The following is a 25,317-nucleotide window of genomic DNA, read 5'->3' as shown; positions in this document are numbered from 1 at the left end:
AGTAATAAGTAATTTTCTTGTTATATATGTTCATTATTTGATAGGTTTGTGGCATGAAAGGTGTAGAGGAAGTATACGCATTCGAGTTAATTTTAAAATTTTATTACATATATATTTTTTTTACATATCTCATGTAACTTTTACAATAAAACAATTACAAACTCCATAACCTATTAAAAAATGGACGGAACATACCCTACCTAACACAATATGACAGTTTGTAATAATACTTTTTCTCATTTGAAACTCTTCGAGTTGTTAGAAAAAAGGTCACCCAGTTGAATAAAATGTGTTTCCTTTGTCCGAATATCACAACAGACAAGTGTTAAAGCTCTAATGAAATGTTTTACCAGAGGATTCAGAGCCAATATTTTCGACCACAGGTTGGAAGACGAGCTCTGGGAATTGTTAAAATATATTTCAACACTTGCCGATAAACTCTCAATTTGTGCAAGAATGTTTATCAAAACACCTAGTGTAGACTAACATCAGGCAAATTTTCAACATAGTTTTAAAAATTCACGACTTCTCATATCTTCGACAACTGACTGCTCCTAGATTCAAAAACATTTTGACATTCATGGTCCAAAATATGCGATAAACTCAATATATAATACTTAATACAATATTACTATTCGCTTCTACAAAATTTTGATATGTGAATGAGCAATTTGAAATATACTGTTTGATATCGTTTCATCTTAATACTTTCATCTAATGTGCGATTCAAATTAAAATAATACAAAATCACTATACAGAAATTTTAAAATTCTGCAATTTAGATTATATACAAAACAAATTATAAACTGAATAAGTTTTTAGAAAACCTTGAATTTTTTTTCTTTTTGTTTTTTAATAATACAACATCCATTTTAAAAGCAAATTACAATAAAACACAATATTACTTGCCTTTTATATATATACACAATAAATTAATAGTTAGAAAATAATTTGAAACATAAAAATTTTTAAATTAAACAACACAAAATAAAACTCAAAACTCAAGACCATCATAACAAATAACATGGAATTTAAATTTACATGCTTAATTTCTATAGTTAGTCAGTTTTTTGAATAGTATTATTTTATAATAAAAAATTACATAAATTTAAAAAAACTTTAATGTGGTTACTTTTGTGAAAAAATCTTTCTTACCATTTTATATGGTGTGCATTTTTCTAAAATGTATGTTTTGAAAGTGTACGGTTGAGAAAATCACAGTACATACTCCAGTTTATTTACAGATTGCACCGCTTTGTGCGGGTTTTTACTACAATTAATAAATATATACAGTTTTTTTAAATTTTTTGTTTTGATAAAGTGCTTAAAATTTGGCACTGCATGATTACAAATAGCAATCACCAAAGTCCTTGGAAAGTAACAAGAATATATATTCAAATGTCGAAATAAAGTCTGTATTTAAAATATTGCACTGGCAAAGATTTTAAATTTTGATTTATCAACCGGCCAAGTGATGTCCGAATAGTATTTATCGAATGAGACCGCTCGTCAAACTGCTGTGCTATTCGTCTGGATGCGGACTCTTTTGACGCTGCCGTTCCTCGACGGCGTGGGCGAGCTGCCGCTGAACCCGGGGTTGTGAATCCCGATGCCGTTGTTCCCCTGCTGACCAGTGCTGCGCGGCTTCTTCAGGCTGGAGCGGAGTGGGCTTCGGGCAATCGAGCCCGTCGTCGAGCCGTTGGAGCTCACTGTAGTAGAAAGTGTGGCCATTGAGCCGTTGGAACCGCCTCTCAGGTATGGCTTGCCACTTGCATCTGTCATTGAGACACCTAAAATAAAATATAATTTGTAAGAAAATTTAACTTCCATTTTTACACTGAAGAATGATAAAAAGTCAAACAATTCTCTATATTAATTTTTCTGAAGATTTTCTTTAATTGAAGATACAGTATTGGAATTTAAATTAAAAGAAAAGAAAGAAAATTAATTAAATAAAGGGACAATGTTTGTAAAAACCCTGCTGTCAAGGCTAACAGATATGATCAAGGTAAAATAACACCAACAAACTTTATTTGAAGTAGTGAAATTGATTACAATAATTTAAAGTTAAAGAAAAATCATATTTAAAATTCAAAACAGAAAATGTGTGAAAATGGGCAAAAAAATTTAAGCCAGGCTCAAAATTAGGTTCTCTTGCACTTAGTAGTGCATTATACAGAATAATTTACAATAAAACACTTGATAATAATAAAAAAAAGTAAATTGTAGGACAGAATAAGTGTTAGTTGAACTTCATCAGGTCTGATAGGATTTAAACTTTTAGCAATTGACAAATTACCAATAAAAAATTGTATTTGTAATTATTTGAATTATTGTCATATATTATAAACATTATAGGTCAAAATTATTTTTAGAAAAACGTTTGTTGAACAAAATTGGTTGTCTTTGATTTTTCTAGGATAAACAACTTAATCTCAAGTTAAATAAAGAGTATGCTAGTTTTTGTTGATGTTCTAGAATTCCAACCTTTGGACTAGATCTCTTTGATGGTCAAATTTTTTCAGAAAATTTTTCATTTGTGGTTTGTTGAAACCATTTGGTCTTCCATCATCTTGGTGTGCCTATCCTTCTTAGATTTGTTTGTCAGAAGCATGACACATCATGCAAAATAGAATTTCTGATCAGGATGATCTGATAGGAGCAAATGATAAAAATCTTGATGTTATTTAGCTTTAATTTTGTTGGATTTTAGGAGAACTTGATCTCCAATTTCCACATATTTTTTTCAGACAATTTTTGGTTAATTTCCATCATTCTGGTCTGCCTATCTTTGCTAGGTTTGTTTGTCACAACATGACACATGATAACTGGCAAAACAGAGAATTAACTGATCAGGATGATGAGATAGGAGCTTGATTTCCAATTTTCACATATCAAGTCTAGATTTCATTTTAGGTCAAAATTTTTTTCAGTCAATTTTTGGTTATTTTCCATCATTCTGGTCTGCCCATCTTTGCTAAGTTTGTTTGTCACAACATGACACACAATAACTGGCAAAACAGAGAATTGTCTGGCAAGGATGTCTCAATTTTATTTTGGTTTGCTGACCCTATAATTTGGTTATCATCTATTTACCTGGTCTGCCTACTCTTGCTAGGTTTGTTTATCACAACATGACATACAATAACTGGCAAAACAGAGAATGTCTGATCAGGATGATCATATAGTAGCAAATGAAAAAAACCTTGATTTTATTTAGCTTTAATTTTGTTGGATTTTAGAAGAACTTGATCCCCAATTTTCACATATCAAGTATAGCTTTCATTTTAGGTCAAAATTTTTTTCAGACAATTTTTGGTTACTTTCCATCATTCTGGTCTGCCTATCCTTCCTAGGTTTGTTTGTCACAACATGACAGACAATAACTGGCAAAACAGAGAATTATCTGATCAGGATGACCGGATTTTATTTTGATTTGCTGACCCTATAATTCGGTTATCTTCTATCTTCCTGGTCTGCCTATTCTTGCTTGGTTTGTTTTGTCACAACATGAGACACAATAACTGACAAAACAGAGAATTGTCTGATCAGGTTGATCAGATAAGAGCAAATGATAAAAACCTTGATGTTATTTAGCTTTAATTTTGTTGGATTTTAGGAGAACTTGATCCCCAATTTCCACATATCAGGTCTAGCTTTTGTTTTAGGTCAAAATTTTTTTCAGGCAATTTTTGGTTAATTTCCATCATTCTGGTATGCCCATCCATGCTAGGTTTGTTTGTCACAACATGAAACACGATAACTGGCAAAACAGAGAATTATCTGATCAGGATGACCGGATTTTATTTTGATTTGCTGACCCTATATTTAGTTGTCTTCTATCTTCCTGGTTTGCCTATACTTGCTAAGTTTTTGTCAAATTCGTTAGACAAAAATAGAGGATTGTCTGATCAGGTTGATTGAATAGGAGGAAATTATAAAAATCACGTTTCGTTGGATTTTTGGAGAATTGTTCTTCAACCTCGACGATTTTTAGTTTGAGGTTTGTAAAACCTGAAATTCGATTGTTTCCGACAGTTTCAACATTTTTCAATTTTGAACGGTTTGTTTGTATCCTTTAGGGGACAAAACTGGCAAATTAACGCACAGACCTAAACATGCTGAAATGCATTTAACCAGCTATCAAACTACAAATTATTTTGACAATATACAAAGAAATTATTACTGCATTGTGAAGTTTGCTTGAACAGAAATTTGAAGTAGTGAATAATGCAGCAGTCTGGAGGTACTTCAGAAAGATTAAGGATAATTTATATTGGCTGTATGGATTGTTAAAAAATGCGTTGGTCAATTTTCTCGCATCTTTCGATTTTAAATAGCCCATTCGTTTTTCTTCACCCCCAAAACTCACCTTTTCTCTCCTTGTAGCCCGGGTTGTTAAATGTCGTGGCGTTCTCGCCTGTCGGGTCCCTGCTCGACATGGTCGGGTCGCCGCCGTGCCTCCTCGAAAACAGGAAGTCGTAGATCGTCGCGATGAAGAGGAAGAACGTGATGATAATCACCGCTACCTGGAAACACAAAAGAAACCACGGCGATGACAAATGTTTAATCCAAAGGCCATAAGCAATAATCAATTGGTTCTGATTTCCACAGCGTCTCTCAAGGGCAATAACAACGGGCGTGAAATCGTCATTATTAAAAGTTCCACATTTGTAGTGCTGAATCTGTCGGTTTTTTCAATATATTTTTAATATAAAAGGGTGGAAAGTTTTAATTGGAATGATGTTTGCCATCATTCTTTTCCCTAATTTTTCCATTGTTTTCTTAAACACGGCTAGAGAAAACTTGATCATCAGGCATTGTGCCAGTTGTTAAAATAAAAGCATTAAATCGTGTATGCTAATTATGCCATTAATAAAAGTCTATTATTAGTAACCAAAGACAAAACTAGCATTTGTCGTTTTAGTCGTTTAGAAACAGTACAAATAGGATTTAATGAACCCTATAGACTTAAAAAGCAATTTCTTTCGGCCATCTACCATGCATCTAAGGATTTCACAAAGCTCATAGGAAAAACTTTATTCTCAACTCATTGTGCTCAAGTATAAAAGGTATAAGTATAAATCCTTTGCAAAGCAGTGATTAATTACGCTTTGGGAGAAAAAAGAAGCCTCAAAGTTTGACGTGATTAGTGAACACTCGACTTTTTGAGAACACGTCACAATAACATGACTGTTTTAACTTTGAACAAGTATAATTACATTAAAGAAAGACACAGTGGACAAGGGTGCACACATAATTAGACACTCATAATAATTTTACAAAAGGAACAAAAAGGAAAATCCCTTAAAATTTTCCAGCTTACATTGTTATGTTTTAATTACTTTTTCTGAAATAAAGGTCCTGAAACTGTGGGCTGGTGGCAGATTACAAAATCGATCTAAATAAAAGGATTATATTATTTTAAAACAAATTAAGCGCGGTGCTTAATCTTCGTGATGTAATTAAAAAAACCAACAAAGTATTGGATTAACGAGAAAATAATGTCTGGTTTCGTCCGGTGTTTTTTTTATACGTTGATCATCATTTTTTGATTAATTGCGTTATTTTTAATTCTACCAACATAACGGTTTCTTTCGTAGGGTTGTATCTCATATTAGGTTTCACCCACTGTTGTTGGTTTGATTTATTTATACAAACTCAATTCGCCACATATAAACATATACATATGTGCATAATCGAACCAACACCGTCACTACACTTATAAACATCTGCACATAATTGAGAGTAGGATAATTGAATATTCCACCATCGAGCTCTTGCATAATACACACATTCACGCTTATAAATACATTCCCAACATAGAATACATCTCTTATCTTGTTGTATAAACAGTAATAAGATAACCAACAATATTTTTTATACACAGAAATAGCCAAGTTTCCTCATAAAATCAGAATGGTAGACCCAAGGTTTGCTACGTACTAGAACACAGTTTTGGCATTCCTACTCGCTCTCTATATGGAGCCAAGGAATGACATCCATTAATTAGGTGGGATACATCGAGCAACCTGTCTCTACATACAGACACATACCGGAGCGTTGGCCCAAAAATAAGTATCAAGTCAACCAATTCTGAGCCGGACTTATTAGTTAATCATTGTTCGGAAATCGTGAGATGCGGTCTGGTGTGACGTAGTTTTCAGAAAAACGTTTTCTTTAACGTGCCAACGTTTCGATTTTTATTGAGATCATCTTCAGGGCTCAAAGTATTTGTTTTCTGCGTAATTGTGCCATTCTTGCGTGTCGTGTTGAGAGTGCCTTACTAATTAATTTTCTTGTCGTTGCTGCAATACTATTTAACAGTTTCGGAGCTTCAGTGTCATTCGGGAATTTTGCAAAAGTTGTGTTTTTTTGGTGACAGGTCACTGATATAAAGCGGATACATGAGTGGCCTTAGGTCGGTTCCCTGGGGAACACCAGCTAACAAGTGATAATGACAAATACTGAATAAACATAGACATATTTCTGTCCTTAATACTTGGCGTACTATGGGAAAAATGAATAAATTTTTCGATCCTATCCCTTACGATAATCGTCACTGGGTCAAGTTTCAAGAAATAAATTTAAAAATGATTTACAATTAATTAAGGTTTTTAGTTGAGATGAAAAAAAGTTAATGGCACGAGCGGGATTCGAACCCACGATCTTCGGCTAGATACGCCGCTGCTCTACCACTTGAGCTATCGTGACCTCGATCCACTCGGACATCAACTTCCTATCTCAACTAAAAACCTTAATTAATTGTAATGTATTAATTGGTCAAGCGTACCACGAAATTAGTGAATTTAATGATTAAAATGAAGTACATTTCATTAAAGCTGTCCGTGGCCATTTCATTTGTCGTCGAGAATCCAATCCGATTACACGACATTTGAAAAATGGCAAAAAGGAGGGAAAACTCAAAAGGTATACATACATTTTAATAACACTCTTAGATTTTGTACTAAAATAACCAATTTATGGCACCTGTGAAATTACCTTAGGTTTCAGAACATATCAAAATTTAACTTTGCCTATTAAGGTCGATAAAAGTTCATGTCTTTAGCTCAAACTTCATATCATAGCTCAAAAGCTTATATTTTTCTTGGTAAGAAGCCCCACATGCCATTTCATAACCTTATTTTCTCCAAATTGTTTATTTAAACAAGCCAAAAAAACTACTAAGCAGTGAAACAAGAACAAAAAAAAAACTTTTAGAAGAGTTTGAATAATGAAATTTTTATAAACAAAATAGTCGACCAACTTATAAAATTAGTTAATAGTACAAGTTAACAAATATTAGTTAAAATATATCAAAATCAATACCTCAATGTAAAACGCCTCTCCTCTTGTGACGATGAAATCGTTTTCTTTGTCGTCCGTTTGGAGTGCGAAGAGGGTGGCGGCCACTATCGAAATAAGAGCTGAAAAAGGAAAACAAAAATTTGAAAATTTTCAGACGCACGTTTAAGCTCGTTTTGTTTAGGGGGGGGAGGTGTACTTTCAGCCCTGGAAGCGCAAGAAGACTGAAAGGAAAATTCAACGCCGGACGTGCCTTATCCACAAATCCAAGGCCCGACCATGTAAATTGTCGTAAAAATTTGTCCGCTTCAATGGCTGTCTTTCGACTGACTTTTAATACCGGATCGAATCCAGCATTTTTATATTTTTTTATTCTTTTCCTGGGCTTTTAGCGTCCTTGGCGACGGCATTATTCTTCCCGTCCGCAAAATAGCAACACGGCTTTTAAAATGGATAAAAGCTCTCTTTTCAATAGAGGGAATAGGATTCAAAACCTCGATGGGAAAACTGGACAGCTAGTTTTTAGTGTAAAGCCTTATTCAGGGCTAACTTTGGAGGACTTTGAATGGCCACAAACAAAAAGGAGTCTAATGTCTGCCCACTTCAAAAAATTCAGCGATTTCAAAAAATCTATAAATAAAAAAAGTGAAAGTTAATTATTCATATTTTACAAAACATTTAATTATGTACTAGATCGTTAGAAAAGTCTTTGTGCATTAAATAATTGGTTATGTTGAAGTTTCTATTTTATTCCTTATTTGACTATATAAACAATGCATATCGTTGTTTACTTTGACTAACCCTTTATTTAATTATGTTTACAAACTGACACTGCCTTTCATTCCATTTTATAAATCTCACCGAAAATATCGGAAGAAAAACTTATTATTCGGGGTCTGCTGAAGCATTACTGGATAGAGATATGTATAGGGATAAAAGAGGCGGCCACAAGGTCTGCTGCACCTCGACCTGAATAGATCTATTGTGCTCCCCTGTTATTTATAACTCACTGGCCAGCTTCAGGTTATTAACCAACCCCACAGCTTTGCCAGCGGTTCTTTGGTGTAGGATCTTGCTTGTGGTTTTTTTTTTTTGGTCCTAGTTGCAAGAACCTGCACCTACATAGACCTTCGCAGAAACATAAAATGTGTTCTGCGGTTTTCTCCTCTTCCTGGCAGTATCTGCACAGTGTTTCTTCTGTCTGCACTCCTATCCGGTGCTTTCTTAAGTGGCCCCGTCAGGTGTCCAACCAGAATCCTGGTTCGGTTGCGGTTGCCTTCCAGTAGTTCTTTTGTAAGTTTTGCGGATGGTCTTTCTATGAATCTCTTCGCATGCCTCATTGTTGCACCAGGTTTTGGATTCATTAAGGATCCATTTTAAGATGTATTTTCTTTTGAGGCGGGCTGCTAGGCCGGGCCCATAGAGTCCATGTTGGTTCCCTTTTTGGCCAAGATGTCAACTTTTCGGTGCCTCATGCCCCGAATGTCCAGGGACCCATGCCAGGGTCAGGTCATTGGTGTCGCTGACTTCCGTCAGGGCCTCCATGCAGTTTCAAACACTCTTTGCCTTCTCCTGGCTGTCAGAGAAAATGGCTATCTTCCAGGAATGTATTCCTAGCCTTTACGGGGTACGGGAGCTGGGGTTTTCCAGTCTGAAATCATAGCGATCGAATAATGTGCCAGAGAAATAACAAGCACTACTGGAAAAAAGGACTAAGTGCGAAGGCAGCAGATGAGGAAATTTGTGATGTGGAAGGTGAAAATGTGGAGCGTTTAAGTTCAGGAGGTTCAATTCTGGGAATAACAAAAATGAGCCTGGGTCGTCCTTCAGTGGTGGATGATGCTGAATTACACGAGTCAATCAATATGCGACCACTCGAGGATTATCGTCCAAAACGGGGGGTTTTTAAATGCAACGGTATTTAAAAAAAGCTTAATGTCCGACCCAGATCAGGCCTTCTGACTTGTCAGTCGCCCAAGCTGAAAAACGAGTTGATATCTGTAAAAGTTTGCTTCAAAATCCAAAAGATTGGAAGAGAATCGTAACGACCGATGAAAAATGGATATTTTGAAACAATCCCATCCACCGAAAACAGTGGGTAGCGCAAGGTCAAATGGTTCAAGCAGAGGATCGTCAAGATGGATTTGGAAAAAAGCTCATGGTTTGTTTACTAGTTTTCGTGGTCGCTTGACCAATTAATATTTTTCAATTAATTAAGGTTTTTAGTTGAGATAAAAATGGTTGTGTTTGGTAGAATTATGAGAATGCTTTGCACTTTGAGCAGGTTCCAGATGGCAGGTCTATTGACGCAGGGATTTACTGTGAACAACTCGAAAGAGTACGAAGAGATGTACTCTACATTGCTCAATCGGGATAAAGCGTTTTTACAGCTCTTGCTCCTGCCCATTGTCCATGTGTAGCCAAAGAAAATTTTTCAGAAATGAAGGGTGTTATCATCTTGCCCCACCCTCCTTACATCCCTGACGTAGCACCGTTTTTTCCGGTCAATGGTACATTTTTGAAAGGTCGGAACTTCGGAAACCACGAGTGAGGAAGTGAGTTCTTCGCTCCGAAAACCAAATTCAACATCTGGCAGAGAAATGGGTTAAAGTAGTTGATAATGATGGGCTATATTTTGAAGAACTATTTTCACGTTTACATTTTATACTGGAATTTAAATACAACTTAATTTATGCACAAAGACTTAAAGTAACCTAATATTTAATAATTAATTTTCTTATAAAATTCTTGCGATCTTAAAAGAGAAGGTAAAAATATGCTCCCCATTTCAGAGGTGCACTACAGCACCAGGGAAAAACCTCTCTCGAACCGTTTAGAATCCATGAAATTCTCATTGCATATTTTAAAGAACTTAATTTTTTTAAAAGTCTTTAGTACAATTTTTTTTATTACGAAAAAGAATTATGAACTATTTTATCAATTTAGTCAGCACATAAGATTAAACATTCGAGACGCAAGACGTATACCAGAAACACATAGAAGATAATTAACAAAAAAAAAAAAAATTGAACTAAATCAAACTAAATTCTTCGCATGGACTTATTGAGAAAAAGTCGTTTCTTGCACTTTTAATCAACGTTGACACTATAGTTTCAGTCAGCACATCAAGAGTTATCAATTTAACCTAAACCCCTTGATATTGATACTTGCTCCTTTTCGCGACCTTGATCCTTCGAGCCAAGGAAAGAAAAGGACATGCGCCATGCTGGGCGATTGACGCCGGGAGGGCGGAGGATAAAACCCAGCCTTAAGAATTATTTACCAAATTTTTGTTTAATTGGCCCTGATTTAGGTGATATGACGAAAAGTTCTCTTTTCTTGTTATACGTTGTCGGAATTGCAACTGAAATATGAAAAATTTCGGTTCATGACGTACAAAACAAACAAACATGTTTACTGTTCTGTTGTCGTTATTTCACACATTTTCAAACCATTCTCTAATATTAAAAAACAAGTTAACAACAACTCTACATCAAACATGTTATATATTCGTTAATAAAATATTTTCTTCACAAAATGCGTGCAATTTTTTAACCAAACAAACATCCTCCTTTTTATTATTAGGTTGTTTTCAGACAGTCTGTCTTTTCATGTATTGATGTTCTTTTATTGCTAGATTTGTCCATAAAAGGAATGGATGTTTTATTGTTTTAAATATAACCACTTTTTCAATTGTGCGAAAATTTCATTATAATATTATCTTAATTTTCTGTAGTTGTGAATGTCTATTCGTGGAATGCTTACAATGCACCAGTTCGTGCTCCCTTCATTCCAGTTTGGAGGAGGTGGTGCAATGGCTGGGATACTGGAGGACGAACTGGACTCCATGTTGTGGAAGGCAACCTCACCACAGTCCTTCTGTCCAAGAAATTATCAAGCAATACACCCCTCAAACTAAAGATTTCATTGGCAGTGATTTCTGGATCACAATGACCTCATAGGTGCAGAGTTGTTCATCAGTGTTTAGAAAAATCTGGGAATTTCCCATCTGCCCCTTCACCTAGCCGCACCTAGCCTTGTAAGGACGACCGAGTAGCATGGGGGAACCTAATGCCCCTTCACCTTCAAATCCGCCAATGCGTGAGTAGTGGCGGATGGGAACGGGTAGTGAATCAGTTGCTCCTATTCGAGTATGCTTTGCACGTAGGTGTAGGCTGAGCTCTATTGGAGGCTTTTACTGTAGGCGGTACTCCTCTAGGGGGTGGTTAGAAATTCCACTTTAAACGATACCGCGGCCGGAGCGGATCCGGTAGTTTCTACACTAAACAAGCCCCAATACTCTGGGAGATAGAGTCACCTTCTCTATCTAGGGAGGGCGCGGGAGACCGGGCTGATGTATTTCGGCTTAGGTAGCCCTTTGCGCGCGGCATACGGTCTGATGCTTAAAGCCAGGAACACACTTACCCGATGCTACGCCATGCGACGCTACCCGACGCAAATCCAAACTCCGATTTTCCATAAGGTTGCATTACCCCCGTGCACATCTACCCGATGCTATGCCACGCTAACCTACCCGTCGCTCTGCGATCCCCACTGTTCAGATTTTCGTCGGGTCGCATCGAGTACAGTCGAAGACAAAAGAACCGGACACTCACATTTTTATTTAAACTACATGTATTATTGTCGTTATATTAATTACAACATACTTATTTTAATATCAACCAAATTAACTGTGATTAAAAATGAATTAGTTTCTATTTAAAAAATTAATTTTCATGGTTTGGTAGAAAATTAATCAAAACACCGGAATACGATTTTTTGATATAATGAATTTAACTAACAATTTATTGTACTCGCTTCGGCGGTACATATACTAAAATTGGAACAATTTATTACACGGTTTTGCTCATAAAATTTAATTAACAATTTATTTCATAGTTTTGCTCGTAAAATTACACCATTTTGTAATGTCGGGTAGCATCAGAACAGGACACTCATATTTTTTGTAGTTTATTTCAAACTAAGTACATGTAATTTTGTCGTTATATTAATTACAACATGTTATTTTAATGTAAACCAAATTAAACGAGATCAAAAATTCATAAGTTTTTATAAGCATTGTTTAATTATGATGGTTAGGAGTAACTTTATTTAAAAGAATTAAGTTTAACAAACAATTTATTAGATGGTTGTGCTCAAAATAGTGCATTAAAAATGAAAGATGCGTTGGGATTGTGATAGTGATTATTGTGATAAACGCTGTGGACTGTACGTGACGTGTGCTTGCGTCGGATAGATGTGCACACCCAACCAAAACGTGCCAAGGCGTCGGGTAGCATCGGGTAAGTGTGTTCCCGGCTTAATGAAGGCCCGACCACTCGGAATGGGCAAGCGGTGAGCGAGGGTGTCTTGGCTCTTCGAGGCTGAGCTGCCTCTACACCGATCCTGCGGCAGTAACACCATCCTGTCGTATGCGGAGGTGCGTCAGCTCTCATCTTGAGAATAAAACGTCCAATAAGGCCGAATAGGCTAGGTGCGGACTTGAAAGATCCTCAGTGTCCTTTTTAGGACGACCGAGTATACGGGAATGTACTGCCCCTTCACCCCCCCATTACCAGGGAGATAGAGTTGTCTTCTCTATCTAGGGAGTGCGTTGGGATACATGGCTGATGCATTTCGGCCACTTTTGTTGGTTCCCATTAAGCGCGGTTGATTGTACAAAGTTAACCCACATTCTCGGAATGGGCAAGCGGGAGAAGTCGGCATGTCTATCGATTAGTCTGTGGATTTGTGGGCTTCTACACCGACCTCGCGGAAGTGACTTGAGAATCTAAATGTGTGGTGTGATAAGGTCTAATCGGCCAGGTGCGCACGCAAAAGAACCTCAATGTTATAAGATATTGCGACCCCAGTGGGAAACTATGCCCCTTCACCCATTGTCTCCAGACCTAAATCTAATTGAGCACATGTAGTATGCCTTGCAGAGAAGGCTTTTCGAACACCATCCGCAGTCAGTAGTCCTGCAACAACTGAGTACAGCATTGCAACATCTATGGAGTGAAATTCCTTATGAAATTGGTGTCACCCTTATTAAATATTTGTACGCCTTCTTTTGTTTGTTATAGTATTACGTAATTATTAACTCTATTGATTTCTAAGTTTCTCATTTTATTACGCAATTTGAAAAAAAAAAGAATATTAAGAAAACTACAAATAAAAGACTATCGGTTCGATGTTTTTCTATGCCCTATTCAAGTAGTGGACTCGGAGCAATTGTGGACATGTCGATTGTGGATATTGGGTCACATAAAAAATCGTATGTTGTAGCTTTTGTTTTGACGGACTCTTAAGTCGTTCTACATAAATTGGTCGTTTGAACGATGCCGACGTCACCGATTATGCATGCAACGTTCAAGAGTCACGTCCCTGTGATGAGAACGTGATTTAATTTCTCTGCGGGGGTGGGTTTATAGCACTTTCAAGCTGTCGGTTTATGGTTTGTATTGAGGGCGTCGGATTGCCAGTTGAATAACGGTGAATCTCCTGAAGTTCGATTTTCGAGTTAATTTTCCCTGTTTAGTCATCGGCGCTACCATTTCCTCACTCTCACCCCGTCCGGATACGAGAGGCATTTTTTTCTCTTTCCCCGGCGGAGTGCAAACATATTTCCCCATTGTTGAAGAAGTGATTGAAACGTGACTCGGGAAGTTGATCGATTGGGAAGAATGAGGCGTAGTGGCCACTTACCTCATGACATGATCGACCTTTGACCTCAAATCAACAACACGGCTTTTCCTATCGGTTGGAAAAATTAAGAAAATATTTTGATTGACTTTTGAAGAACAACCGGCAGAGAAAAAAAAACTGACAAAAATAAAGTAGTTTAGCAAACGTTGTCTCGTTTAAATTAAGATTTCGAGGCTTTCATCTACATGTGCTAATTATTCATGGAGGATCTTCGAGTAGACTTTGTATAGTTCTTGTTTTTGATTAACAAAGATTACTAATTTTTTATTCTCTCTCTCTCTCCCCCTCCTTTTGTAGCTTATCCTCCTCCCTCTCTACCTACCTACATCCATCTATCTCTTTTTTATTTTTCCTGGTCATACTCTTCTTATTTATTTATATTCTCTTACTCATACTGTTGTTATTCTTACTCTAGACCTCTCTATTTTTACATTGCATTTGTGTATTTATCTCTTTCTTCTCTTCCTCTCTCTCTTTCTCTTTCTTTCTGTTTTTTTCAGAACCTCGTTAATTGTTTTTTTTTTGTACCTTTTTTGTCTGTAGAACTCTATTGACTGCCTATGGAAAGTAATTAATTATATAATATGTTCTGTCTGAATAACATAACTTATAAATTTAACTTACTCTCACTTTAAAAATTGACTTTATTATTATTTTTAGTCTGATGAGATTGTAAACCAAAATTTTCTTCTCTCTATCTCTTTCTTTCTGTCGTTTTCAGAACCTCGTTAATTGTGTTTTTTTTTTTACCTTTTTTGTTTGTAGAACTCTATTGACTGCCTATGGAAAGTAATTAATTATATAGTATGGTCTGTCTGAATAACATAAATCTCACTTCAAAAATTGTCTTTATTTTTATTTTTAGTCTGATACGATTGTAAACCAAAATTTCCTTCTCTCTCTCTCTTTTAATCACATTACTCTAATTATTTAAATATCTCCCACTTACTTTTATTATCTGTCTGTTTGTGTGTCGGACACTTTCCCATTTAAATTAATTACTAATATTAATAACTTATGGTAGGGTAACATTTTAAAAAAATTCTACAAACAAATAAATTCTAATACTTTCCGAGGTACACATGCACACCCATGTGCGCATACACGTTTACGCATATGAAATTGATGACATAACTTACGTTGGACTAGAATTTCATCAAAAATGAAAAACCTTATCAATAAATTAACTGTGTATACTTTTTAATAGTACACACCACCCACAAGCGCGCGCTCATATACACGCATGTGAATTTGTTGTTGTAAATTAAGAGTAGGATTTTCATAAAAAATAAAATTTGACATAACTATATTGTTCATAATTTTTTTTAATAGTGCAAATATGTCTCTCTCTCTCTCTCTCTCTCTCTCTTTTGTTTTCCATCTTTTTTTCTCACTATTTATTCGTCCTCTCCTTATTTATTATTTCACGTACATATCTCCCTTTTCTATTGACATATTCGTTCACTATTTTCTTCATTCTCACTCAATCACTATCTCACACTATCTTTCTCTTTCTATTTCTTTCTCTTTCTCTTACTCTCTCTCTCTGGCTGGCTGACTATCTGTCTGTCTGTCTGTCTGTCTGTCTCTCTCTCTCTCTCTCTCTCTCTCTCTCTCTCTCTCTCTCTCTCTCTGTCTCCTTTTCTGTCTTTCTCTTTTCTCTCTTTCTGTTTGCCTTTCTCTCTTTTTCTTTCCAGCTTTTTTCTCACCATTTATTCGCACTCTCCCTATTTATTATTTCACGTACATATCTCCCTTCTCTATTGACATATTCGTTCACTGTTTTCTTCATTCTCACTCAATCACTATCTCACACTATCTTTCTCTTTCTATTTCTTTCTCTTTCTTTTACTCTCTCTCTGGCTGTCTGACTATCTGTCTGTCTCTGTCTGTCTGTATGTCTCTCTCTCGGGCTGTCTGACTATCTGTCTGTCTCTGTCTGTCGGTCTGTCTGTCTATCTGTCTGTCTGTCTGTCTGTCTCTCTCTCTCTCTCTCTCTCTCTCTCTCTCTCTCTCTCTCTCTCTCTTTCTCTCTCCCTTTCTGTCTTTCTCTTTTCTATCTTTCTGTTTGTCTATCTCTCTCTTTCTTTCCCTTTTTTTCTCATCATTTATTCGCCCTCTCCCTATTTATTGTTCTTCATCAAACGCATTGTATTTCATTTCTTTCTCTCCTTATTATTTCACGTTCATGTCTCCCTTTCCTATTGTCATATTCGCTCACTGTCTTCTTCATTCTCACTCAATCACTAACTCACACTATCAATCTCTTTCTCTCAACTTCTGTCTTTCAGTTCTCACACTATTTATTCCCTTTCTCGTCATCTCAAAATCTCTCTCTCTCTCTTTCTCGCTCTCTCTCTTTGACTCCCTCTCTTTGTTTTTCTCTTTTTTTATTTCCTTTTTCTCGATCTCTGATTATTTTCTCGCTCCTATATACACTCCATCACTCTCATGCTCTCTATTTCCATCTTTCAATTTTCTCACTATTTATTCCCTTTCTCCAAATCTGTAATTCTCTCCTCTCTACTATTCACACTCTCTCTTTTTCTTTCCCTTCCTTTCTCTTTCTCTCACTCTCTATTTCCGCCTTTCAGTTCTCTCACTATTTATTCCCTCTCTCTTTATTTCTAATTTTCTTTTAATCTCTTACTTTCTCTCTCTCTGCGTGTTCTTGATTAATAACGATTAGTTGATCTTTTACGATAAATAAAATAGGCAGAGTTGCTAGACTGTTTAAAATTGAGTGCGAGTCAACATGAAACTATTTTCGTTCGGTTTGATTGTTTTCGAATTTAACTAGTCCTAGTAAGAATTGTCAATTTTCGAGAACAATTTTTTTACATCAGTATGGCCATTGCACTTACTGCCAATGTCAAAAACGTACTTACGAAATACTTTCTGTGATATGCACCTGGATCACCTTGACATTTTATTATATGTTGAAGGGTGGAGCCTTCTTTGAGTCGAGATCTGAGTATTCTATGATAAAAATCTTCGCGTTATTTTCAACCTCTTTGTGATATTTTTTCCTACGTGGTTCTTCCATCTGGTTCCCATTATAATCGTTCTCGCTAATGTTTCTCTATTCTAACTGCTTTTGTTTTATACATACTTTTAATTTTTTTCGACTTGGTTGTACTTTATCTTACTTCAATTCTGCATTGTACGTCACAAATAACTTTGTAAAGGTCTATTTTGAAATTCTCACTGTTGACAAGATAAAAGTAAGTCTTGTTTTCTTTATTCAATACTTTTTTAGTTTAAAAAAATATGTAAGGTTGTATGATGCATAGTGAAGATAGTAAATTTACAATAACCTATGTTTTTCATTGGACAAATGACAATCACGGAAGGCCGAAAACGACTAAAATATGGATAAGATAATGCTTGCCTTTTCTAGAAAGATAAATGAACCTTCATCGGTATGATTCGATGATGATGATGAACGGTTGAATGATTCAGAGGGAAGATAGTAAATTTACAATAACCTATGTTTTTCATTGGATAAATGACAATCATGGAAGGCCGAAAACGACTAAAATATGGATTTAAACATAAACTAGTGATATACAAATGTGAACTCATCTGGTATGTACGCTGTAAGTAAAAGATAATGCTTGGTGGCTTCCTTTTCTAGAAAGACAAATGACCATCAATCCTTTTTTGGGAAATTCGAATAAAAAGGCAAGCCAAGGAGTACGCTTTACTATAAAACTGATTACAAAAATCCGAATGATATATTAGATAATTCAAACACCAGATGATTTTCAATTTTTACTATCTTCTCGTATCCTTGTTGTTATTTTGGGCTGAAGTCTTCGGCGGATTAAGCCGTCAAAAATCCTATTAGAGAGAGTAAAGAATCGAGAGAGAAAGCCTTTCGCCTTTATGGTCCCCCTCCTGGAAGCTTCAAGTCAAAACTATTCACGACTTGGACCTTTTGGGTTCGTGAACCCTCGAAGTCGTTCTCCTCGGAGGGCGATGATCTTGCGAAATGAAAGGTGCACTGGCCCAGCAGGCAATCTCCTCCGGACGAATTTAAACAATGGGACGATAACAATGTTCGTACGATGGGAAGATCGAGATGAAGTGAAACGTTTCGAATTAGTACAGAATTGAAAAGTCTTTCTTGTGCTAGTGGCTCTCGCGAATTAGCAGGTAGTTTTTAATGCTGTTTACATAAATTGAGCACGAGTCAATTTCGGCCACTAGCATCGGCAAACCTTTTGTAATAGACAATTGACATTATATTGTAACCCTCTTTCTTTTACCTAACAACAGCTCTAGAGCACCACAAGCTTCTATGAATTTTGTATTATAGCATTATAAGAGTGGACAAGTAACTCATTCACTTTCCTAGCTAGTAAACCTCGAGACCGTTGGCGCTTGAGGCTTCTTGAAGACTCCTGTTGAGTGGACATATTAGATTTGGAGGTCTGTGTGGATATGGATGGTAAGACTAGATATTAAGTAGGGAGCATAGGCAATGGTTCGAATGATTTTGGACTGGGGGACTTGATCCTTTGGAGATTGGAACGTTGAACTTAACCCAACAGTTCGATACATCCGGACTGGTTGTAGTAGTTATGTATACACGAGGGGTTTGTTTTGTAGTGAGTTTCAATCTGTTGTAAGTAGTCTTGAGTGTTGTTTACATCGTTCAGATTACTATTGTTGGTCTAAAGTCCCAAATAGCGGACGACACTGACTGCTGGGAAAAGAACAGACTATGGCGAAAGGTGAAGGTTATTTAATGGGATTTTAGTTGAGTCTGTTCCATTTCTAGAATTTACAAACCGTCGATGTTTGTGAAGGCTACTACTGGATCTGGCTTTGTTGAAAGGATAACACCGTCTGCACATGCTAGGAGTACTGTATCGGGATTGGCAGGAATGTCGGCACTGTAAACTGCAGAGAGAATGGGTCCAAGGATACCGCCTCGCGAAACATCCGCGTTGGCATAGTGGATGGGAAAGAACTGAAAGTAAAACTTTTTCTAACAAACGATCGCCATAACATTGTGATCCGAACTTGATTAAATAAAACTGTTGTATTATGTGTAAAAAAATCAATATTTCTACTATTAAGAGTAAATAAATGTTAAACGTTTTCTAAAGGAACGTGTTTGTTGTGCAACATAAATAAATTAGAAAGTTTTGAAGAAAATGGAAAAGTAAGTTTAAAAAAACAAGCAGATTCACACACTCACACAGTGTCGCTAATATTCTCAACAATATATTATATGTACGTGAATATTCATTATTCACCACTGTATGATCAATCAACGATTTATTTATAAAAATACACGCAAAAGTTAAGTCTCTAGGACCTTTTTTTACACTTAAGGTATAATTACAAAGGAAATTTTGGTTTACAATCGCATCAGACTAAAAATAAAAATAACAAAATATTTAGAATAATAAAGTCAATTTTTAAAGTGAGAGTAAGTTAAATTTATAAGTTATGTTATTCAGACAGAACATATTATATAATTAATTACTTTCCATAGGCAGCCAATAGAGTTCGACAGACAAAAAAGGTAAAAAATCATATAACGAGGTTCTCAAAAAGACAGAAAGAAAGAAAGAAAGAAAGAGAGGTGAGAGAGAGAGAGAGAGAGAGAGAGAGAGAGAGCGAGAGCGAGTGAGTGAGTGAGTGAGAGAGAGTGAGTGAGAGAGAGAGAGAGAGAGAGAGTGAGTGAGTGAGTGAGTGAGTGAGTGAGTGAGTGAGTGAGTGAGTGAGTGAGTGAGTGAGAGAGAGAGAGAGAGAGAGTGAGAGAGAGAGAGAAAGTGAAGAATCACAAGCGAGAGCAAATAAAGGGAAGGAGAGAGACGGATAAAAAAGAAATTAAAAGATAAAAAGAGATAGTAAGACGTCTAGTAATAGAGATGAGAAGAGGAGAGATTGGTAGAGGTAGATTATAGATATATAGAGAAAGAAAGTGAAAGAATGAGAAAAAAGTCAGAAAAATAGAAAATGAAAGCGATAGAAAGAAAGAGGGCGAGGTAGATAGATAGATAAATAGAGAGACCGTGTGGGAGGATGACTGAAGTACATGAGAACGGTGAAATAAAGAGAGAGAGAAGAGAGAGAGAGAGAGAGAGAGAGAGAGAGAGAGAGCGAGAGAGAGAGAGCGAGAGAGCGAGAGAGCGAGAGAGCGACAGAGCGAGAGAGCGAGAGAGCGAGAGAGCGACAGAGCGAGAGAGCGAGAGAGAGAGAGAGAGAGAGAGAGAGAGAGAGAGAGAGAGAGAGAGAGAGAGAGAGAGAGAGAAAGAGCAGACGGAATAAATAAATGAATCCGGTTTTAATCAGAAGCGCAGAATCTGGTCAAATATTGGCCACTATTATATTCAACAACAGAATAGAGAGAAGAAGGAAGGAAGAGCATAGAGAGAAAGGGCGAATGACAGAGCAAAGAGTGCAAAGAAAATTAGAACCAGAGAATGAGTGAATAAATAAAAACATGCTGTTATTTAGAGTCGCAAAATTTTCTCCAATACTGACCACTCTTACATTCAACGATAAAAGATAGAGAAAGAATGAAACAGACAGCAGAGGGAATAAGCAAATGAACAAATGCCGTTTTATTTAGAGTCGCAGAATTTGGATAAAAATTTCCCTTTAAAAATTTACATTCAACGATGAGAGAGAGAAATTATTTTAATTCAAAAATAGAAAAATTCGTGATTAAATTTACAAAATAAATTGTAACCAAATTTTTCCAACCTTCCACTGGTAGCAAATGGGTTTTAGCAACGCTTAGGATTTTTCGGGGTGTTACACAATTTTCGAGCCTAATTTTAAAAATAAACTGTTTACTCCTTGTAAGCACTTGTCAGGCCGATTAGTGTTTTGTGACAAGAGTACACTTTTAAAGCTGTTCGTTAACAACTTAAGTGCACTTGACGCCGGCATGTAAAGCACCTCCTGTAACATGTATGTAAGTGAATTTGACTAACACTAGAAACTTCGAACAAAAAAAGCCTAAGCCAATATTACGGCGGCCAGTATATAAATATATAAAATTGTTTTTTAATTGAATCCGATCGTGTTTAATTATATGAAAGATTATTGAAATCCTATTATTTTGGAGGTTGGCAATAATGCTATAACGACATAAGCAGTTTTGACAGATCAACAGAAACTTCATTAGTGCTAACACTTCAAACTTAATAATGGAGTGCTTACGATTTTAAGTAAATTGCCAATACCCAAGCTGGAATATTAATAATTCAGCACAAATTGTTAAAATCCACCGTATTCTGATAAAACCACTCTATACTCTTATTTAAAGGGACACTTGGACTTTTATTAATTTAACTATACAAATTAGTTTACTTTCTAGATTACTTACTCGACATAAGGGCAAGGGAAAGTTTGGTGATGACGACGAAGCTGTACGGGCAGAGGACCTGCTCCTTTGAGATCACCATCGCCAATTGGACGACGCTCAGGACGCAGAAAGCCGCCAAGATGACAACGCCAGCTGCAGAGACCAGCCCGGCGAAATACACAGCCGCTGAAACCGCAAAGTTTGTTATATAAAAATCAAGAAAAGTATGTTTTATAATTAATTTAATGAAATCAAAACAGACGTGAATTCAAACATCAACAAAAGTCTGATAATTTCACAGGGTCTTTTGTGTAATGAAACCTGTTCAATTTAATAACAAAAGTAAAACATAGAAAAGCTTTTTTTCCCTGAAAAACTGTAGGATTTTTAATTTGTATGATAGCTGTAACCTGACGATTGTACTGAAATAATTCGTACGAAAATCTGGCCCCAATTTTTTAAAATTTGATACGAGTCCTTTGTTTTATATGAAAAGGCATAAGTAAATTGAGAACAAAAATACCCAAAACATCTGACCATGTTTCAGGGCAAATATGTGAATTAAAAATATAAAAAAATAGAAAGCAAATGAAAGCTTAAGTACTAATTTCTCTTTGAAAAAGAAAGAATCCTCTCAAAAACCACAAGTTGGCTTTCTAAAAAGCTGAAAACCAAAAGAAAATCTTGAACCCCCAATTATTAGCTGTACAGCGTCTAATTATGCCCGAAAATTTTCCAATAATCATGCAAAACCTCGCAAAGATGAAATCAATCAAGACGAAAAACAGTAGGATAACATTAGAAAGAATAATTGTAAAAAATACAAGTTGTAGAGTTTTTTCACAGTTTAAGAGAAATTTGCAAATCATTAACACCTAATAAAGTGAAAATTAACTATTTTTTTTACGAGTGTCGGCAACAGCAGAGGTTATATCAACCCTCAAGGTGCCGGTGTTTTTGAAAAAAAAAGTCCATTTGTAAGTATGTCGGATTCGAATGCAGGGCCGCTGGATTCGAACCCGGGACCTTTACCTTACAATGATGAGCGCCGTGTCAACGCCTAAACCGTTGCGGCCACCGACGCCCCAATTAATGGTATTGTATGAGTAACTACGTACTAAAAAAACAATACCGAAAACTTGATAAATAGTAACGAGTAAATGAGTTTTATTTTATTTTCAAGAAAAAAAAATGGTTCTACCAAGAAAGAAAATGTACTAACAGAGAAACTGCTAATCCATAGTTTGCCAACCATCTCTCAAATGCATATGTCAAAATAAAAAGTTAAACTCTCAATTAATTATACACAATTTTTTTCGAAATGAAAAATTTGTGTCACAGGCGGGATTCGAACCCACGACTTTCGGCTCAATACGCCGCTGCTCTACCACTTGAGCTACCGTGACTTCGATCCCGCCTGTGACACAAATTTTTCATTTCGGAAAAAAATTATGTATAATTAATTGAGTATTTATATAATTAATAGAAGCTAATAAAATTTAGTATTAAAAAGTTAAACTCTCAAGATAAAAGTTAAATTTTAAAAAATTAGCGACGAGTTACTACCGCCAAAATAAAAGAAAATCTTGGTCAAACGTATAAGAATTTGGAATTTCTTCCATAATTCATCAACTAACCTTTATTGATAGTTCCGATAGTTTGGCACGAAAAGATAGATTTCTACAAAAGTTCGGTAAAGTTTTATGAAAAATGAAATAATATTTGTTGATATATACTTTAAATTTCCCAGCAATGTGTCTGACATCTTTCATCTTTCTGGATGAAATGGATGAAGATATGTTCAANAGCAATATTATTAATTTTTAAATATATATGGTTCCTGACTTTAACCGTTAAAACGCCCTTAAAATTAATAATAATTAATTCCATTAGATTTCGTGGTCCGATTGACCAAATAACTTCTTTCAATTAATTAATCTTTATGTAAGGTATTGGTTGAGATAAAAAAGCCAGTGTCACGAGCGGGATTCGAACCCACGATCTTCGGCTTTTTTTATCTCAACCAATACCTTACATAAAAGCTAATTAATAATAATAATATGAACTTATATTATTGTTCCAGTTTTGCCACAAAACTTTTAGAAACGTCCATCAGCAGTCAAGTAAAATATCTCTCAAGGGGACTCACTCAAAGAAGGGAAAGAATTTCTCCAGAAACAATAGAAACTTAATATAAAATTTTTATGCTTACATCATTCAACCAGCTTTCAAAATAATCCTTCAGATGAAGATTCCTGGCTATTTCGATGAAAATGAAATCCTCGAGTGCTTTAAAATTGCAAAACCATTGTGATATAAGCTAAGCTCTTTGAAAATGAAAGTTCAGATTGTTGATGGCGAAAAACGCATTTATGTCGGTTTTCATAATACAGTTGAAAGCGTTTTCCATTGTTTTCACTTGGGTGAGCGTAACTTCTTCCGTAGATTTATGCCAGTTGCTTTTAGATTGGAATGGTGTCGCAAGACTGAAATGGTGTCTCCTTATCAAACCACGGTTTCTTCGGTCAAATGCTATGAATAAAACGCAGGTGCTTTTTTTCTCTCAATCAGTCAAAATTATCAGGAAGGAAAAAATCGTTTAAAAGCTCTCCATATCTACTCTAATAATTAACTAATTGCAGTTGTTACATTGCTTCGGCCTCGAAAGGATTGAAGAGACCGGTGCGCAGTACGTGCAACCTTGTCCCCACCAGTGCGTGTCACCAAGCGTCGCATGTTTTGAAAAATATTTTCCACCGGTAGTTCGAACAAAAATGCGTATGATCGAAATGACAGCCTAATTATAAATAACACGATGGTCAAAGCTTCAAACATTGATCAAATGCGACAACAGTAACTAAGATTAATTATTAACTAAGGTAATTAAAATTGCTTTTGCGCCACAGAAGAACAATGTTTCTATTCAAAAACACCACCACAAAAAGGCTAGTAGTAAAAATAATGAAATTATGAAGTGAAAGATACTGAAATGACAAACTAAAAATTGTGTGCCTTCTATAATGTAGAGATGAAAGTAGCAAGGAAGAAAATATAATATAGTAAATGTAACATAATAATTATACGAAGATCATTGGGAGCAGTGGGACTAAACAACACCAGATATGAAATTTTGACCTACTCTCTAAGGAAATCAACACACAATTAAAACCAAATTCAAATTCAAAATTAATTTAGCCTTAAAATACAAAGTAGGAGGGAGAGAGAGGGAGAGAGAGAGAGAGACAGAGAGAGAGAGAGAGTGAGTGAGAGGGCATGTTACACAGAAAGGTAAATAGTTGGAGAAAGGCAGCAAGAGTGGAAACAAAGAAAAAATGTTAAGTTCATCATAAATAATATAGTTAATAGAGATGAAAAAAATAAAAAACCTCTTGAAGTAAACAAGACGAATAAAAAAAGAAAGAAAAAGGGAAAGACGGAATGAGACAGAAGGATAGATAGAAGAAAGAGCGAGAATGACAGAAAGAAGAAGTGAAAGATAAAGAAAACGAAGAAAAAAAAACAAATGGCAGACTAAACTATGTGTCCTTTCCATAATATAAAGATGTACGTAGCAGGGAATAAAGTATAAAATCATAAATGTAACATAATAATTATATGGATTATTGAGAGACGTGGGACTAACCAACATCAGAAATAAAGAAGAGTACGTAGTACCAAAGAGAGAGTGAGAAAGAGAATGACGGAAAGACGTCAGAGAGAGAAGGAAAGATAAAGAATGAGAAAGAAAGAAGGAGAGAGAGTGAGAGAGAGAAAGAGAGAGAGAGAGAGAGAGAGAAAGAGAGAGAGAGGAGAAAGAGAGAGAGGGGGGAAGAGAAAAAAAGAGAGAGAGAGAGAGAGAGAGAGAGAGAGAGAGAGAGAGAGAGAGAGAGAGAGAGAGAGAGAGAGAGAGAGAGAGGCTATGAAATATGGTGAGAGGTGTGAGAGAGTGAGAAAGAGAATGACAGAAAGAC

The 25,317-nt window shown here is 35.8% G+C and overlaps 1 protein-coding gene across 1 annotated transcript in view; it reads right to left on the bottom strand.

The window, feature by feature from the left end:
* Positions 1–473: 473 nt before the first annotated feature.
* Positions 474–25,317, bottom strand: part of LOC106669796 — a 130,907-nt gene continuing 106,063 nt past the window's right edge. The window contains exons 3-6 of the mRNA XM_014399532.2: positions 21,368–21,532; positions 7,330–7,427; positions 4,373–4,529; positions 474–1,790 (exon numbers count right to left, since the gene is read on the bottom strand). Coding sequence (XP_014255018.1) covers positions 1,510–1,790; positions 4,373–4,529; positions 7,330–7,427; positions 21,368–21,532 — 701 coding nt within the window. The 3' untranslated portion in view covers positions 474–1,509. The remainder of the gene's footprint in view (positions 1,791–4,372; positions 4,530–7,329; positions 7,428–21,367; positions 21,533–25,317) is intronic.

Source organism: Cimex lectularius, unplaced genomic scaffold (assembly GCF_000648675.2).
Source record: "Cimex lectularius strain Harlan isolate CLEC.00 unplaced genomic scaffold, Clec_2.1 scaffold156, whole genome shotgun sequence".
In the NCBI taxonomy this organism is placed as follows: domain Eukaryota; kingdom Metazoa; phylum Arthropoda; class Insecta; order Hemiptera; family Cimicidae; genus Cimex; species Cimex lectularius.
The sequence above is the reverse complement of the archived record's forward strand: the minus strand, read 5'-3'. Positions and strand labels throughout refer to the sequence as shown.